Source organism: Hirundo rustica, chromosome 1 (assembly GCF_015227805.2).
Source record: "Hirundo rustica isolate bHirRus1 chromosome 1, bHirRus1.pri.v3, whole genome shotgun sequence".
Taxonomy (NCBI): Eukaryota; Metazoa; Chordata; class Aves; order Passeriformes; family Hirundinidae; genus Hirundo; species Hirundo rustica.
The window spans coordinates 137,791,981-137,812,483 of record NC_053450.1 but is presented as its reverse complement, the minus strand read 5'-3'; the positions used below and the strand labels follow the sequence as shown (position 1 = coordinate 137,812,483).

General features: G+C 36.4%; 1 protein-coding gene across 4 annotated transcripts in view; it reads right to left on the bottom strand.

Annotated features, from left to right (window-relative positions):
• The window catches only part of MLLT10 (MLLT10 histone lysine methyltransferase DOT1L cofactor), a 125,587-nt gene that overhangs the window by 44,838 nt on the left and 60,246 nt on the right, over positions 1 to 20,503 (bottom strand). For all 4 annotated transcript variants that reach the window (XM_040067580.2, XM_058419260.1, XM_040067507.2 and 1 more), the window contains 2 exons: positions 15,911 to 16,166; positions 13,306 to 13,875 (listed from right to left, as the gene is read on the bottom strand). In XM_040067580.2, coding sequence (XP_039923514.1) covers positions 13,306 to 13,875; positions 15,911 to 16,166 — 826 coding nt within the window. The remainder of the gene's footprint in view (positions 1 to 13,305; positions 13,876 to 15,910; positions 16,167 to 20,503) is intronic.

The window sequence follows — 20,503 nt, the reverse complement described above, 5'->3', positions numbered from 1 at the left end:
GATTGAGATGAACTCAAGCAATCAAATCTAACAGACTCCTGGACTTGTGCCTCCCGGAGATTAGAGAGCACAGTTCAAGAACAAGTCAGACACACAGAAAGAACATTCAACTAGTGGTAGACCAAAGGAGATGCTCACATGAGCTTCCTTTCCTTCCTGGGTTGGGTTCTTTAGAGAGTATTTATTGATCTCTGATCCTGAAGTGCCAGAACACACATCCTCTGCTGTGCAGCTGAAGGCTCCAACACAGCCTCCACAGCATCATGGCACTGTAGAGCCCAGCTGCAGAGTGGTGGCAGTCATGCAGATGCCAGTCCTCTTCCACTTAACGCACCAGCTTATTCCTGCTTAGGATAATGACCTCAGGACTACAGAATGATTTTAGTTTCAGTTTGCTTGTTCACTCTTTCACACTACTAAGGAACACAGCCCTCAGTTTACACATCTGGTTTAACAAGGTAATAGAATGAATGACTTTACAGGCCAGAGTGGGGCCAGCACCTCTGTCATACTCCCAAGGGGGAATTTTCTACATTCACCAGCCTCTGAGATCTGACTGCAGTAATTATTTGGGTTCCAACAGGACAACTGCCCTTAATGCTTTATTCTTCTCTTCTTTACTCTTGCCACAATTGGAAGCTACTAAACATTGCTGTCATAAGCCATTTTTTAAACTCCTCTGAAGGGTCTTCTAAACATCAGAATTTCAAAAAATAAATGAACAAAGACATCTTAAACTTGTGTCATTCATACTCAAAGATTACAAAACTATGAAGCAGTTTTTAGAAATTCAGAAGCTTTGACTTTTACCTGCTGACTAAAATTGAATATCTAGCCAAAGGTACTTCAAAGCAAATACTTCTAAAATTCAGAATATTTAAATTAAAGCATTACATACAAAGTGTGTTCTCCAAAAAACACAAATACTAATGTTTGGGGGCTTAAATTTTGTGGTACAGAAAAAAACACACAATGTACAAAATTCTGTAAGATTCTTGACGTAAGTGCATTAATCTGAAATAAAGTAAACTGATAATTTTAATTATCCTTCTTAACAATTTTCAGAGAACTAACAAAATACAAAAATACACTCAATTTACAAGGAAAAAAATTACTAAAATTACAGAGCTAATATGACTGGAATCAAATTATACTATAGAGAAAAATTCTTTCTCAGGGGCAGAGGATACAATGCAACTGCAGTCTGCCACTCTTAAGTGCAGAATCATTTCACCCACACCTACTCTCCACAGCCCTTATTTGATTATAATTGTATCCATTCTCTCCAGTTATGCTCGATTTTTGTGCACAAGAAATAGCAGCCATTTTGATCCATCATTGCTTTCAACACTAAAGAAATCCCTTTCAACTTTAAGGAACCATTGGGTAGGTTTGGAAGGAGGCTTGGGGCATGGTGGGTTGGTTTTTTTTTTTTCTCTTATTTTTTATTTTATTCAAAAAAGCTCAGTCCTTGACTGCCAAAGCTATACCTTTTGCTTTTGTTTCTTTAAAACTGTACCAAACATGAGACATCACTAATACAAGCAAACACGTACAATGTATTCCCAAACATCACTCAAGAGGTATGAGAAAGTTTCAAAGCAGAATAGACATGTCCCCAATGCAAAATTTACTATTCTAAGATAACAACACTTCATAGACAAATGAGGAAGAGATGCAGTTAAAGAGCTAACAAAACACGAGCTGTTCTAACACAGACCTCATCCAATTACACAAGGAAGGGCCAACTCTAGATCAGTCCTGCTTCTGCCTGATGGAGCTAATTCTAGACTCCCCCCAAGCCTCTAAACAGAACAGAAGGAGAACTGCTCCCCTACCACCACTCCCTTCCACACCCCATAAATTAGTAGAAAGCAGATGAAAAAAGGTGTTTTATTCTGAAAGGAGAAAAGAGCTACTGTCTTGGTTCCTGTGTAACTGCCTTTATTGGCAGCTATGTCTTTCCTGACTCTTGCTCTGAAGTACCCCCTTCACAGCCCCCCAGTTTTCTGCTACAATGTACAGCCAAATTGAAATCCAACATGCTAAGGTGTCAAGAAAGGTTAGGGATGCTGAATGGGGTGTGTGTGTGTGTGTGTGTGTGTGTGTGTGTGTATATATATATATATATATATATGCTTCTCAATGTTTTCATTTATTTGCCATCTCTGCTGTCTCCCGCACTTTCCTCTCAGTCTTGGCTAAATCTTTCCTCTCTTCATTCAATCCTTACAGCAGCTGTTATTGTTTGCTTTACTTAGAACCTTACAATTATTTCTCCTTAAAATCAATTCTGCTCAGAAAAAACTTTGATGCTTCCAGCTCATTCATTTCAATTTTGAAAATGACCCAGTATTAAAACCTACATCCAAGCCACCACCCTCTGGCTGTTCATTACTTGTTTTTAAGGGAATTGGTTATGCGTACAAAAACTTAAGTTCCATTGCAAGCTTACCGCTACTCCACAACAGAAAAAAGAGCTTAGTGACTTCATCCCTAGGAAGGATATTATTTGCTGTAACCAAGCCCTAAATCCATCAGATTAGGCATTTGTCCATGACAGTTATCACACTTTAAGGGGAAAAAAAAAAAAAAAATAATTCCAATTTGCATTTGACATTCCTGTGTGAAAGCTAACTACACTGACAGCTTATGAGCCACTTTTTCATTCGAGGGAATGTGGGGTGTTTGGTTTTTTGTTTGTTTGTTGGGGTGGTTCTGCTGAGTTTTTTTAATTTACTTGGAATCTCTATAGTCATTCTTATCTCACAGCTGTTCAAAACAAATAAACAATGGGAAACACAACTAAAGCCAAGCCAAGTACATAGGATCTAACAGGATTACTCATGCACAAGTCCCAGTCACATGTTCGTATTCTTCAGTTCCATTACCAGCTTCCACAAATCTCTTCTCAACTCAGATTTCTAGAGCTATACTGGTCCAAAGAACATAGATGCTCACTCACTTTTTTATTACCAAAATTTTCAATTTTTTTCCTGTTACTTAGGTTAGTGAGAACCCTTTTCTGAACCTTCTACCACTGCATGTAATTCTCTCTAACAAAAACATATGCAGCAAGCTAGATCACTGTCAAAATAACAGTTTTCTTCCTATTATCCTTATGGCCTTCTCACATATCTACCAAATCTGACACTGAAAGATGAAGATTTCTATTTAAAAGCTGAATAAAAAGTATATAAAGAGCAATATGAAGCAATGAGTTTGCATCTAAACTAAGTGTTAAATCCCAGTTTGGTTCAAATGGACAAAAAAAAAGGCTTTAAATTCAGGATCGAATAAGAAGTAGCTTTTCTAACAATACAAAATATTTTATTTCATTATTATTTCCTGCATTACCACTACAAAAATCCTTGCAAGAACCGTCCTGCTAAGAATTTTGACAGCACACTTTGTGTATAAGGCGTACCTGTACATCAAGTTCCTACAACACATTTTCAGGTATGCCTAATACTCCTGAAGCAGAGTTTTATTTGAGTAACCTTCTGGCAATACCTTGCTGGCTTACTGCTGGAAATTTTCTGCATTTTGATCGTGTCAGGGAGATTTCTCAAACAGGAGCTCCCATTCAGATGGATGGACACGCAGCCGGTGCAGGTAATGTCAGTGCAGTATCAGGAACGCTGCGCAGTGAAAAGGCACTGGACACACTCGGTACCTCGGGCACACCTCTGTGCACACCTTTGTGCACCCCGAGCTGCCACGGGAGCACGTGGCTGCCCATCCTCCAGTGCACAGCCAGAACTGCCGCGGCGCACGGCTGCGGCACTGTGCCGCAGTACCACGGGCCACCCGCAGCTTCAGAAAGCTGCTGCTCTCAGTCTATCGCACCCAAACAACCTGCTTAAGGAAGAAAAATAAACTGCTTACATAAGAAGGTAGCATTGGGACCTGATAATCAGACACTTAGCCCTAATATATTTGTTTTAAAAAGTGGTATAGCACCACTACAAATGTGAGTGTCAACCTATATGAGCATTACATGAATCTCTCCATTCTAAGTCATAATGGATTTCTCCCTGAACAACATCTTTCACAGAAGAGCTTGATTATTTTAAGGTAACTAGTCTTTTTTATGCCACTGTATTTTGTTAGCATTTCTATTTAATTTTTTTTGTTTTCTTTTTGAAACTTTACAAGGGAATTGCAGAAATTATTATGGTAATGAACAACAGCTCTAGACATCATAGCCTCTCCCAAGATATAATCCTGAGAAAAGCTTCAGTCAGTTTAACTTCTGGTACTTCAGCTCTTCATGTCAAATAAATGGAAAATTTAAATGCTAAGTACACTTCCTTCTGATTTTAAAAACCTGACTGTAGTGTTGTCACCTCTGACTGACAACAACAACAAAAAAAGAATTTTACCATATGAATTGGACAGTCTTCAGAAGGACAAAAATGCTTCAAGAACTATCAACACATACGCATCACTTATTTTTCAGCTATATTTGATTTCTGCAAGACTTGAAAGTCTGTAAGATCTGAAAAGTACAATTTTCAAGGAAGGTTAAAAAACCCTACTGCTCCTTTTATAGTCAAGCCTCTTGTCTACCCTCCCCCAAAAGCACTTTTTATGTTCCCATGTCACCTTTAACAGATTTTATGGAGTTAAAAGACTGATTGCTATCTCACATTTGACTTACAAAGAATGCCATACTCTAGTAATTGACTCCAGATGCTGAAAAAAATGTTCACACTCAAGAAGATGAATATTTTAATTTAAAAAAAAAGAAAATATATATATATACAATAAACCTCTTAATTTGATAATATTTTGAAAGTCTTTTTTTTTTTGTTTTGGTTTTTTTGGGGGGGGGGTGTTCGATTTTTTTTTGTTTAAGTTAAGCCATTTTAAAGGAGTTACTGGGAACTAAACAGTTACAAGTAAGCAAACGCTTGTATCTCACTTTATTTTCCAAGCAGCAATAGAATTAAAAATATATCCTTGAGCTTCAGAAAAGGGATACACCTCTAAAGCAAATATCAATTTCTGCAACAAAGACATCAGATAGGATAGAAATCTTAATTGCCTCACAGTGTCTCCTTATTCCCCCACTCTATCTAAAATTATAATTCTTGGCTTTATAGTAAGAGTTAAAGAACTAACATAATCTAAGCACAAAACTGGAAGTTTCATTACATCTTCTCCTTCTGCCCTTGTTTTTTTAATGTAATAATGATAATACCATATACTTTTACTCCACGTATTTGCAAAGACAATCAGCCACTGGAAAAGCAGGCAATTTATTTTCTTCATTATGCAGACAATAGCAGCAAAGCTATCAGCCAGATCCCATCCATGCAGCGTAGTTCACGCAGATTCACCAGGCCTAAAGGAAGTTAGTTTTTATCAAGAGTTCAAACCTAACACCAAATATACACAAGGCACTCTGTAGGCTTATGGGTCAAATATAAGAGAGAAGCAAGCAGTTTACAAAAAGCTCATGAACTTCTCTGAAAACCTTCCCTTAGCAAACAAAACAGATTCACAGCTAAATTTGGAGAGTAGTTAAGTACAGAAATTTAACCAGCCTTTAAGCCCTTCCCAGTCCATTTTCTTCTCTGCCAAAATAAATACAACTAATAAATAGTCATTGTATTCATAAAGATACTTATTCTGTTTAAAAAAGTTTGTATTTAGATGCCAATTCTGCAAATAATTCTGTATAGGCAAAAATCTAGACCTGCAGAATTTCTTGTATTTAAATTAATATTTGGGTAGAAAACTCGCAAAGCTTGAATAAAAACAGTACTTCAAAGAGTTTAGAAATATTTACATCTTTTTGATAAGCTGTTTAAAACTATGTCTTTCTCCTGAAATTAATAACTACCAAATTTTTCTTTATTTTGTTATTAAATGAAAGAACTAAAAGTGAAATCAAGAAAATACACATTCCCTTTTCCATATTGATTTTTTTGCTTTGTTGTGGGGTTTTTTTTAGCATTTGAAATGTATTACAATTTCATAATTTAAACATACTATTTGCTGTTGACAGTCAGGGTATAATAAATAAATAATGACATCTTTTGAAATTTAAATAGAAGCTAATGCTCAGACTCACCATAATTTGGGAATGTAGTTTAAAGATTTCTTCAAAATTTCTATTTTAACCTCACAGACACATTCTCATACAACAATTAACTAGTCATGTAATTTCCACAGCTGCCAATATCATCTCTGAAATCAGCTGGCCTTTGCAGCCTGACATGAAAGCTCTATCCCAGTCAGTAAAATTTCCCTTCTCTCGGTTTTTTGGGTTTTTTTTCACTTCAGAAAGCCCTCCCATCTATTTTCACTCAAACCCAAAAACTTTACAATTTTTTAAGAAAGGAAAACTTTGCCTTGTTTTTAATCGAGTTTTGTTTTAAAGCCATGTTCCAAGAGTTTCTGGTCTTGCAACACTCACAGGGCGGCCGATTTGCATCTCATGCACAAAACACTGCTTCCATGGAAAGTCAGGCAGCTTGGAGACTTCAAGAGGGGAACAGGCTGAACATTTCTTGTTTTCAGCAGCCCATCCAATTAAGCACTATACTGCCTTTTTCTATTAACTTAAAAAAAAAATAAATAAAATAAAAAAGGGCAGAAAACAGGGCAATTACCAATATGCAATTACCAAAAAAATCTTGACCAGGAATAGTAATTCTTTTTGTACAATAATTACAATCATGTTTCTAAACATCTCTGTAAACTGAAATATTCTCAAATTAAGGATATTCCAGTCTAGCAAAGAGCTTCAGACTCTTTGAAAAGCATGTTTTAAAATTATCACTCATTGTATGCCTCTTCTCAACTTTCACATTCATGGTCATATTTTAGAAGGAAATTAGCATCATAAATAAATATAGTACTTTGCTATCTGCAACATGTATGAAATAGTTCCAATTAATTGTGATGTAAGTTTTCTACCCCTTCTTGAAATGAGTGTCACAGTGACGAGAATAACCTTTCTTTCCCTTTAAAGAATAATAACGTTCAGTTCTCCATCACTACTCAGAAGGTTTTCATAACTGTTTTCAAAACACTTCTCTGTTAGAAGGTTCACTGTTCAGTATTTTTTTGCCCACAGCCTTCTAAATCAAGGAATTCTTATTCACTACATCCAAGCATACTCTATGCAACATACACCCTGAACCCTCAGAGCAAGCAGCAAAGATGACTTCTCAATCTCTGATAAAAGCACAGAACATACTATGCTGGGAAGCAGTTCTAGCAGACCCATGCTGCCTGAAAATTTACTACCAACTGCATTTTGAAATGCATTATTTGCCCAGTTACAAACTATGTCATATGCTAAACTGATGCCCCAATGCTAAATGTTCTTCTAAAAATCAGAGATAATACAGCGCAAAATTAGGTTGTTATATAGGGATTGAACAAGAATCTTTGCAAGCACATTGACTTCTAGCTCTAGAACATCCTCCACCTGCAAATCAAATAAATACATTCGACTCAACGGAACTGATTTGTTCAACTATTACTTTCTTGCACTTGATGATGTTTTACTTTTTTGTTAGGTTAAGGATCATTGTACTAGTTTTCAGTTCCTCATATGAGATCCATAGCCTGATAAACTCACTCCCTAGCAATTCTCCAACAATGTGCTTTTTCCAGTCATTGAATCCGTCTCGTGGCTCTTTTCTTTACACAGAGCAAATCACAGAACTACACATAGTATTCAAAGACCAGACACACTCTGAATGTGGAGCTGCCTTTCTCATTACCTTGCTGTTTATGCATTAAAACATTTTTAAACACAGCTCAGCACTGGAAACTCAGATGCGACTGATTAATCACCTTTATCCTTTTTCTCTACAGCCCTTCTTTCCCCAAAGGCCATCCTTATCCTGCAAGTACACATCCATCTTTCTAAGACAATCCTCTACTTTAGCTCCACCAATAAAACTCTTAGTTCGTATTGCTGACCAAGAGATTCATTTTACCCTGTCTTCATAACCAGGCTTTTTCAAAAACTGCAGAATTTTCCAATAGATTTCACAGACTATTCTGAATTGGAAGGGACCCACAAAGACTGCTGAGTCCAACCCATAGGTGAACTGAGGATCGAAGCTGTGACCTTGGTGTTAGAAGCACCATGCTCTGACCAACTCAGCATAAGGGGAAACAAAACAAAGAAAACACTGGTTTAATAGTCCTCTGATCAAAATAAAATTGAAACTTAGCTATTAACTGCAGTTAATGCAAGGATTTGCTGACTTCCTATCATTACAAGACTTTACTTAAAATGTCATGCTATATCAATTGAAATGTAGACACCTACTATGCCACTTATTAAAAACAGAAAATAAAATTAGTTCAATAAGTTATTTTCCATAACTCTCAATATCCACCACCAATCATTACACCTTTGTATGTCATAACACCTTCCTTTCTTCTGTCAGACTCATCCTCATTGCATAACATTAACTACTTGCCAGTCTCTCTTACAACTTCATGAGTTTTAAATACTTACTGAAATTTAGCACTGACAGTCTAAAAGCATGGAAGTACTGGTAATCATCATCAGGAAACATCAATATTTCAGGCTGTAGCTGCTGATAACTGTTTTATGTAAGAACTTTGATGCCATTTCATGATAATAGCCATTTTAATAAGCTACTACCTCATGTGATGTCTTTCCTGTTACCTGATGAACGTCTCCATGTTTTCTACACCAACAATCATCAATTTTAACATTCTGATCTTGTACACCATTCACCAATCTCAACACCACTTTTGCTCAGCCTCAAATACGAGGAATGAAATTCTCCATGCATTGATTCTGCCTTGTGTTCTTTCTTTACCATTTGCTTAGTCCTAAAAGGCCATTAATATCTATTAGTATCAATTTGTTCTTTATATTCTATCTCCTCTGAATTACAAACTGGCTTTTTAACACAGCCAGTTTTTTAACTTCTGCTTTGGTGCACTTTGCAGATAAGCATAATAGCACAAACTGGTTCAGAACAATTTTTCTTAAACTCTTCCTTCCAGCAGATTCAGATACTAAGTCAAACTTTAAACACAACATCATGAAGATTTAACATAAGTACTGAGGGACTTTGTATCTCAATGAGAATAATTTCAAGTTACTCTTCTACTTTGAAACTCAAGAGTTTCCTTATGTCATCAGTGCAACAATGAGCTTAACAGTACAATGATCTTGTACAGCATAACTTGTCTAAAACTGACAAAGGTTTCAGCACTGCTTGAATCAGATGGGAAAGGAGAGCAAAATACATGGAACTAATCTGAAGCATTTAGCAAACTTGTCTATAGAGCTGTAATTTGACTGCACAAGACAAGATCAACTCAAGAGGGACCTGTGCCAAAAACATCAATGGTTTCTCATAATTTGAAATACTGATTTAATAAGGTACAACACTGGGTTTGGACGAGTCCTTTATTCCAAAAAGTGTCTAGTGTTACCAATCAGAGCATACTGTAGATTGGCTAAGTGCAGAATATATATGATGTGGAAATAAAAATGTAGGAAGGCAAATTCTAATTTTGCTTCAGTCAGGACAAAGGAATTCCAGAAGATCGACACAGTAAGGGTGCTGAAACAATGGGCTAACTATTTTGAGGCCCAATTGGTCATTTAATCTTTTCCAGTCTTCTTAAAGAAAAAAAAAAAAAGAATTAGCTTTTTATAGGGTTTACAGTGCACATAAGGGCATAAAATCAATTTTACAAAAATTAAAATATTGAAGCAAATAATCCCCTGAAGTCCTTAGCCATTGAAATTGATACTATACAATTTGTTGTACACTTGAAATCAAGAGCAGAACTGGGAAAGGCATTATAGTGCTTCAGGCACTTCTCTAACTTCAGCAGCAAGCATGCTGAACTTGGAAGATAACTGCACAAGAACTTTATCTATCATGAAACAGAAATTTCAGTTAACTTCTGATACTTGATTATTTCCATTTTTCATTGCTACATTATTCCACAGAAGTCAGAAGATACTGTACATCACATAAAATATTCTTTTTCCGATTGCTGAGGAACACAAGCTCTCAATGCTTTACAATACTAGACTAGAAATCTTTTCCCTAGAAGGATGCTGAAAATGAACTTAATCCTGAGAATACAGCTAGCATGACCTGGAAAGTTAGATAGATCAATAAAATTCTTGAGTTCAGATTAAATCAACACACATACACCCCTCCCCCCCCCATTAAAAGATTCAGATCCTGAAATCACTCCAAAGACCAATCCTATTTGGGGTGAACCATTATTAGCTTTATGTAACTGCTCCAATAACTGCCTTGGGCCTTTTTAGGCAATAAACTTACAGTGCTTATGAATTCTCAACAAAAAGAGAAGTATGGTTTGTATATGACCTGATATCTAAAGAACTTTGGTGGGGATTTTTTAAAGAGGGTACTAGTAAAAGTTTAATTTAGTGCAAAAATTTCGTATCACCCTACCAATTTATATTTTACTCCAGATTTTTAAAGTTAATTTTATTCCTTTGAATACAATGTTTAAGTAATGCATAAAATGTTTCCTGTCAGGTAATAAATACATTTCAGAAAGAATAATAAATAGCATAAAGATTGCACATGTAAGTTCAACCTTGAACACATCAGATCTGTTGCATGGTAACCGAAATACAACCTGAGTATTGTAACAGCTTCTAATAACACGTCCTTATACTATCCCTATATTCATGGTACATCTCTGTTCTTATTAAGCAGGAAAAGAAAGGTCCTGTGGACTGGATAAGTTTGGAAATGTCAAATATTTTTACAAAATTAACTGAATTTACTTATTCTGAATAAAACTTTTTGGGAAGACATTTAATTATGTATAAACAGCACATGCTAAATCTGCATTACCTTTTAAAATAAGCTTCCCTTCACACTTCACCTCATTTGAATGTTAACTATGAACACAATTATCATACGTCCATGAAGTAATGTTTTTCATAATTTTTACGGATCTTAACAAGTACTCTTAAGAAAACTGGAAGAGAACGATAGCTTCAGAGAGCTGCTGTCAGAAAGACTACTAAAAAAAAAAGAAGAGGAGATTCTTGCAAAAGTGCCTCAAAAGCTTTGTTCAGTATTGTCTAGCTCATTCCTGATTCAGCTTCTTTGACGTATCAAAGTAATTCCAAGTAAGAGGCAATAAAAAGTTTTCGACTTGAGTACCCTGTGTTTTCACTCACTACATGTGCATGGAAAAAATCTTATCTGGGAGCTTGAGTCGACTAATTTAGATTCACTTGACAGATCTTGTGGACATGTGGTGGGCACACTGAAAAGATAAAGGTATTACACCGGAGAAAATACATGTTTCTGATAATACTGGTAATACTCAGATGTCCTTCTTCATTGCAACATAAATTGTAGTAAATTGGGTTACTGGGATGCTAAACCAAAAAATACTTAGGATGAAGCAAGGAGAGCAGCATGTAAAAAACCAGGAGATGAGGGAGAAGAGTACATTACAAAAATATGCTCTGATTCAGGCAGAAGTTTCTGGATAAATTTAGAGCTTGTGCTCAAAGACATCCCATTTGTTTTTGTATCTCTGGGTTTTCTGGTTTTTCCTGGGGTGATTTTGTTTATTAATTTTGTTTGTTCATTTATTCATATTGATGTTCTTTGGCATCCACAGTAAATATCACTGTTTTAGAGGACAAGTCTAATGCTGGCCAACAAGAAACTAAGTATACTTAAAAGATGTTAAACTATAGGCTGAATATCATGATAGAAGTAATAAAACCAACACAGTATTTCCATCCATGTATTTATCTACAAAGAGTTTAACATCATCACTGCCATTTTCTACATGGAAGAGTGAGATGTAATGAAGAGCACAAAGGAAGCAAGACTGGACCTGGACAGGGAAAGGCCTGTTCAAGGAGCTGACGAGAGCAGAATATTCTACCATAAATATAAGAGGGGAAATGAGGATCATTCACTTCAAACCAAGACCTTGTACTTCTGTCTCCCAACTACAACAATACATAATCCACCTCAAAGAGATTATAAAGGAATAACAAGGATCATACTATAATAATCAGAACACTGATGTAAATCTGTTAGATGCTCACTGTTCATAACAGATAAGAAGTGAATATATTCTTAAAACAGAAAGATAAATAGTGAACTATGAAGTTTTGTCATATACCATTTCTCACCATTGATTTTAATACAGGAAAAGTATTTTTTAATATAGTTGCTGCTGCTATTGCCATTATTACCCATAACAAAAACAATCATTTGCCTGTATCTAACTGCTTTAAAACAACGTGGCTTTGACATCTAGTTTTTAAGTACCTGCCCTGTTTTGAAAGAAATACAGGGTTTTTCTCCCTTCAACTATGTGTATTTTAAAAATATTTCTTGCTTATAGAGTGAAAGTATACAATATAAAAAGCATAAAACCCTCCCCACAAGTTCCATTTCTAGTATTCAAGCTCCATTTCTCTTTTCCCCCAAAACAGAAAAATTAAGCAAAAAAAAAACCCCTAAACCCACTATAACAACAAAAGGGCAAAATTTCGAAGTTTCAAAAGTGAGGTAATTTGGTTTTTTATATATCACAAAAGCTTTGAAAGAAACTTCAGAGCAACAAAGACTTCAGTAGATAAGAGCATTCTGCCAGGCCATTCCACACACAGGTTTACTGGAAACAGAAAGCTTCTCACAGCCCCAGATGCGCATAACATTTAGAGCAGAGGAAGAACAAACCAGCCAATTTCAATTGCTAAATAGCACACGAGAATATGAAAATGTCATCCAGCTGCACAGGAGTCCAGATTCAGAATATAATTTTACATGTTTAAACTGGCCATTCCCCACGTAGACATTCTGATATTCAGTTAATATAAATTGGGAAAATCTAATTGAGGGACACATTGAGCAACGCTGACATACATGAGTACCAATTTTGTTTTCTCTGTGTAACAGTACACATAGACAATAAAGTCCATACTAACTATCACTTTTTTTTTTTTTTTTTTAGCTGAACCTGTCACATGTATTTTTCAAAGAACCTATTCTCGTGCAAGTTTTCCCCCTACAGCTTCAAAACCTGCATTTATATAGCCTCTAGGTCAATACACAGGTCAATCTACTGCAGCCACCTACAGCGCAGTGCCACCTATACATGGAACAAAACTTACTTTTCCAACAGTCCTTTTTTCCCTCAATGTGATTTTCATGATACTTTAAATGACACTATGTTCTTGAAAAGCATACTCAGAATAATAGCTAAAATAATAAAAACATATTTTGAGGTAAGAGAACAAATCCAATAAATGCCTACCTGAACCCACTGGAGATGAACCAACACTAAGACTTTGTAAACTTCCATTCCTGAGCAAAGTTGGAGATTTCTGAAGACCAGAGCTTGTCACACTTCCTGCAGCAGATGCCACAGATGAAGTTGGGGAAGCAGAAGAAACTGAAAGATGGGAAACACCTTCTTGACTTTTATTTCCTTTAGGTCTACCAGGCCCATGTTTACTTTGTTTATTTCCTTTCCGTTTCTTCTCTGTAACAGTTTCTTCTTCTATTCCAGAAGTTTGAGCTCGTTTGTACGCTGTAGAAGTAAGGCTTGAATTACTTATGTCTCCAGGTGAGCTGTCAAAGTTTTTAGATTGGGAAACAGCTGCTGATGATGAAGGGAGACCAATTAAGGAAGTGAAACAATTGACTCCTCCCTCTTGGCTCCCAGCCTCTCCTTTATGCACATCTTTGGTTGATGAAGCCTGTTGAGAATGTGTGAAACTGTCACTTCGCAGATCTGTGTCAGTAAAACTCAAAAAATCTTGGGGAGACTGAACTGAACTTCCAGAAGATGACTTTATGCTCCCAGGAGTGCCCAAAAAGCTTCCTAAAAAAAAGAAAGAAGTGCAATTATGTTTTTCCCTGTAGTTGATAAAAACTGATAGGATGTATTATAATCTTAGAATAAAAAACCTTAATGTGAAAGGACTTTTCTGTGAAAAGCTTTACCAAGAGCTAAAGAATTTTTTAAATAACTCATTGGTTCTCCTGCAGATCTTCACTTTGCTGGATATGATTCTCAGATTCCTGTCTGAGATTCAGATTTTCATCTGGGGCACAAACAAGGTGAAAATTAATAAAAGAAGAATAACAACTTTGTTGCTTAGGCAACTTTAACGTCCATCAAGTTTTGAATCAGTAACAAACACTTGGTGCAAACTTGAGCAGGTTTTTTTGAACATATACATATATAACAAGAAAGCTGATAGAAATGTGCTATGATCATATACACTATGCCTGCAATCTTCCTTACCATTCTACCTAAAATCAAGGGTCTGACACAGGTCAAGGGAACAATAATTGGGCTTAATTCTCCCTGGCTGAGGAGGAGTTCCACAGAAGATGTATTCTTCAAAAGTACAAGAGAGAAAGTGAAAAACTGTGTATAAAATTGGCATTTTAAAACTTTTTTAGCACTGTCACAGAATCATGTCACATTATATCTTTAGTATTTGGAATGCAGTCATTTCATCACTGTATTAGTGCATTATATCACTGCATTCAAGGCAAAAAATTAAGCACTCTTGGGAACTACACACATCTATTTGCACTAAAATTCATTCATTTTATATAGGTAAGTGTATGTGGGTACTGTTTCACAGAATTCAGACTGATAACAACATCACGAAAATATTCCTAAATATGACATTAGGTATAAAAAACCCATGTTCTTTAAAAACTAGTGGTTTATCATTAGTACTCCACGAAACATTGTTAAGAATTCCATTTAATATACAATTCACATAAATACAGCTATTTAAAAAAAAAATAACATTGTTCTGTATTTTAAATAAGTTAAATCAGCTGCACTTAATGCAGCCCAAAAGAAAATACATGCACATAGTAAAGATCTATTTTGCCATTTGCAGAAAGATTTTTCTTTAAATAAAGAATTCCAGAAAACGATTTTCAAAGTTTTAATAATTTAAACAAAAAAAAACCCACTTCCTCTTCTTTCAGGTTAAAAAAAAACCAAAAAAAACCCCCAAAAAACCCCACCACCCAGAAATATTGAAAGAGCTCTAGACAAATTTACAAGTGTTCACTGCATAAATAAATTCAAAGGAAAATCAACATCACAAAGCCTAAAGGACAGTCAGATACTAGACACCACAGTGAAAATTACTTTATAGAAGGCCTAGTTCGTTGTGTTTCCAAATAACATGTTTTAATAATTAAAGAATTTTTTAAAAACCTTTTAATTTTTTAAATATTTTTTCAACTCTGACAAAGATGATGAAAGCAAATAAAATTTGCTTTTTAGAAGTGTTCATAGTGCATGTAGTGGGTTTTAGCAAGTTTAAAAAGTATGACTTTGTATTGTCTAAGGTAAATAAACCTTACATACTTTTTACATACTCATCTTCTGTTTATATATTTCAGTGACAAAACAATGAAGTGGAAAGGTCTTTTGCTCTGAAGCAAATGGTATAGATTAAATATCTGTATCTTGAAAAAATACTGAAGGGCCAATGCATCCTATGCATTAGGTAGTGCCAGTGCACTGACTAAAAAACATCAGTATTATGTCCTTAAAGAGCTGAGACCTCTAGACTCAAATTCGTATTAAAGTTTATCAAGACTTATTTTCTAGCACATAAAAACACTTCTGTTTGCAGCTAAAGAGGATACCTTAACACTCTGAAAAAGACCATCAGTTCTGCCTTTTAAAAATGTACAACCTTCTTTCTCATGTTATAGCAACATACATTTTTACTCTGAAAAAAGTTGGGTTTTTCTCTGAAGCGAAATAAGAATCTCAGTATTTAGGATAAAAGACTAACTACTTTTCAAGTTCTGCATACATAAAATTTCTAATTCATGTCAGAGCAGCAGTTGTGTTACAGCGCAACAATCAGTACCTTGCTGAAAAGGGCTAGCTGCAGTCACAGTTGTTCCTGGATTTCTTCCAGCACCAGGCTTTCTTCCCCTCTGACCTGAGCTGTGACCTGCAGATTTCTTCCCTTTGCTCTCTGACCCTCTAGCCTCTGAAGAATCTTTTCCACTTGAAACATGTGTAGGAACTTCCTGGAAATTTGCATTTGTGAATCGAGCTGAGGTATCTTCCAATCGCTTCAAGGAGCCTGACATGGAGTTGTTGCTAGTGCTTGTGTATGTCTGGCATTTTAAAAGAGAGAAGAAATTAAAGAAACAAGTCACACAAAAAACTGTAACAATTGTTTAAAGGACTTCATTCTTTCAAACAAACACAGAAGTGTTCAAATACTACTGTAACCAGAAACAGCAGGAATTACAGCAGCTGGACTGTGAAGATTCTCAGCAAACAACTGAAGTACATAAAACATAATTCTGTGGGAAAAAAAATGCATAATGGCTTTGGTTGAAATTTTTACTTCACTGAGGTAAGTGGAAAAATCTCATGGGTACGGACTTTGTAGTCTCTTTAAATAGGGTATTGTTATTTTATGCTTAAAATTAAAAAATTAGAAAATAAGCTTTTAATGCTTTTCTGAACATACTATTCTTATGCATTTTTTTGTTAAAGCTGGAAATGTTGCTCCATCAGCAGTGGAACTGTTGAAGGCATCAGAATCTAAGAACTTGGATTTTTAAGACTTTAGAGCCTCAACACCAAACGAAAATCAGCTCCCTGGCATGTGAACCATCCCCCATTCATCCAATTCCTGAAGAATCATCAAGTAAAGAAGACACATGAGAGAGCTGACCAAGACACACTTACTTCAAACCTGCCCTCTGACAGGAATGAAAACACTCTTGAGCTCCCCGTGCAAATTTCTTCCTCAGCCCCTACCCACCCCCAAGAATTCTGACCCTTTTCCTACACTCACACACTCCCCACAGGACTTTCAAAAATTTCATCTTTAGGTCCATTATTTGTCTGTTAAATTTTACCAGAATCATTCCTATTGGTGAACAACAGTCAAAAGAGGTTTCACAGAAAGTAATTAGGTGGGCAGGGAAACTGCATGCACAACATTAGGAAACCATACAAGGGAATATTATGGTCCTCATGACTGAAAAAAAATGTGGAGCTGTGGTAACAGAATTTTAATAACCTAAGAAAGAAAACAAAAGCAAAATCAGGAAAAAAAATTCTACTGTTATTTATACTCAAGCCACCTAGTAAAATAGCTATTTAAAGCTACTTAAAAAAAATACAGATCAAACTCAGAAGCTACTCATCTGTTCAAAACAAGCTTGTCCGTTTTTCAGTTCTTTACAGAATACAATTTAAAACAGTATCTACAGTTATCTCCATTAAAGACCACAAAAACACAAGCCTCTTAAAATTGAGCATACACACACATCTTCCCTGCCCCAAGTAGGATGCTTGCTGAATTTAAACCTACAACAGAATGTTTCTTCATCTTTACATAAAGCTTTGTACACCAGCTATGCAAAGTTTTCCATATTTTACTAAAATAGCTAAGACATTTACATAAACCTTACTTTTCAGTTGCAAATGACAGAAGACAACTAAATATACAAGCTTTGAGGAAAGCAAATATTTCAATCTATTTGCATACCAGGCCAGGCAATGACAAGCAGGCATTAATTTGCAAACACTGTGCTGTGATTTGGTTTGACTGCAAGCCTGAATCCCAATCCCGGCAGATTTTGAGGAATATGCAAACACAACACAGTTCTACTTCGGAAAATTTTGCTCCCACAGCTATCTGTGTTTCAGAAGGGGCTCTAAGGTGTACTGAAATCTACCTGTTTACTCAGAGAATCATGAACACTAACACTATGAAATATACCCTAAGCACAAAGAGCTAGTGTCACTTTTACGCTCTCCATCTATCACTCTGTGTGCCCTGAAGAGTCACACCATCCATCTGCAGCAAGTCTTAAAATTTCTGGGGATTTATGGTAAATGTGCAATAATCAGTCTTGGAATACAGAGTACGTCCCAAGGATTGAGTGGCCTTTAGCCCTGCGCAGATACATAAGGCAGTGCCATTGCACAGGGAGGGGAAGGACCATGACAAGTAATTCTCCACAAAAATGCCAGATGGTAAAAACAGTCTGAGCAAAAACCAATCAACCAAAAAAAACCCCAACACCAACACTGGGCTGGCATGGCCAGGTTTTGCGGGGGAGGAGGGGGCTATAGGCAGGGCTTCTGTGAGAAGCCACCAGAGTTTCCTCCATGTTCGATGGAGCCAATTCCAGCCGGCTTCAGAACCGACCCATCTCTGGCCAGGGCTGAGCCCACCAGAAATGGTGGCAACACCTCTGTGACAACACAGCAAAGAAGGAAAAACAAAAAGGGCTATTGGGCAGATCTAACTGCGGCCAGAGAAGAGCAGACTGAGAACATGTGAGAGAATCAACTCTGCAGACACCAAGGTCAGTGAAGAAAGAGAGGGAGGAGGTGCTCCAGACACCAGAGCGGAGATTCCCCTGCAGCCCCTGGTGAAGACCATGGTGAGGCAGCTATGCTCCTGTAGCCCATGGAGATCCATGGGGATGTAGAGATTGACCTGTAGCCTATGGAAGAAACCAACACCACAGTAAGTGGATGTCTGAGAGGAGGCTGTGACCTCATGGAGCAAGCTCCTGGCAGGACCTGGAGACCTGTGAAGAGAGGAACCCATGCTGGAGCAGGTTTCCTGTTCCAAGTTCCAGCACTTGTGACTCTGTGGGGCATCCACACTGGAAGCAGGCTGTGCCTTAAGGACTGCACCCTGTGGAGAAGTGATCCACGTTGCAGCAGTCTGTGGAGAAGCGTAGCCCATGGGATGGACTCACAATGGAGTAGTTTGTGAAGGACTGTCTCCCATGGGAGTGATGCTGGAGCTGGGGGTGGATTCTTCTCCTTAAACAGCTGCAGGAGCAACCAGTGGGAAACTGATCATAACCCTCACTCCCCATCTCCCCACACTGCTGGAGGGATCCAAAGCCCAAAACATGGGACGGAAATTTTTTACCAGGAGTAAATACAGTGCTGATGGTGCTTTCCAACTAAGAAGGCAGGCAGAAGAAGAGGCAGCGAAGAATTCAGATTCCAAAGTTATTGTAGTTCTTAAAACATTCTATATCTATGTTCCAAAAGTGAAAAACTGTAGTGCTACTACATTCATCAAAGAGTAGTCAGGCATTTCTTACTTCAAACTTTTTCAAACCGAACATTTGCTGCGACATTACAGGAATGCACTAAAGTGCCACTCAAAATAGCAGGGGCTGGAACCTCAGTAAAATTTCTTGAAATTAAATTCTGCAGGCAATTCAACTATACTACTGGAAGGTAAATTCAGTCTATTGTGCAGCCTTTCACGATTCTATCTAAAGAAATCAGTCATGCAGATAAAAACATGCTTTAAGATATCACCTGCATAAATGGTCACTACCACTGGATTTACAAAGGTTTAACATCTTTAAAAAGGATAAACAAATTCATTTCCCCCCACAGGAGCATTACAGTAGCAGAAGTGATTATATACCATGATAAAGCCAGGCATTCAATACAAGGAAAGACTGCTGTGAAACAGAGGTCAGGTTCAAATCAATTCTAGCAACTCTATGTAAAAGGATACATAAAAGAAATACATTAATACAATATTCTGAACCAAATATTCAACTCAGAAAAAAATAAAGCTTGTTTCATTACTAAAATTTCAAAGTTCTGAGTAACACATTATGAGTCTATAACCTAGAAAAGCAGATGCATGTAAATGGTGTTAAAAGGACTTAGGAAAAAAAAATTAACTCAAGGAACTAGCCACAACAACAAAAAAATCACTTCCGTATATCCAGTAGATACATTTTAAAAAAACTTAATCGCACTTAGGAGCCTCTGAACACCAATTTTCCAATAAAAACACCAGTAAAAAGCTGAATACTAATTTTCCTGATGATTTGAAGCACTATTTAAAAAAGGCAATAAATGAAGCAAACAGGTTAGGTAAAGAAAACACACATGCAGAAGATTAAATAAAAAAACTAAAAGAGCATGATGATATTCAAAATCCACAATTAATATTTTGCTTTCGTTTAATTAAGTTATAATTTAAGTTCTAGAATTAGAGATTTTCTGTTCACTTTAGTGTTGCCCTAGCTCATCCTTGTGACTATCCATAGGAATAAACCTTGTAATTAGGAAAAGGATAGGGAGGACAATGCAATTAAAAATAAGCTCGGCAGAAAAACAGAATCCAACCGTGTCTTTGGCATTAAAAGCATATTCTAATAGGTAGCATGCAAAAGATAATCAAGATTTCCACATATTTTCTTTAACTTTTACAGAAATATACAGTAATATCACTTTTTGTAATAACTTATGATGATAATCAAAGTGCAAGAGGGATGTAACTCAAGAAAAACATGCTCGTACATAGCTTAAAACCTAAACAAAGGTTATAAAGTTTAACGCTTCCATGTAAATTTCCATGAAGCCTCTCTTACAGGCTATGAATTTTAGAATAAACTCAAAAGGAGTATGTTTAGGGCAAATTAATAAAATGAAATTA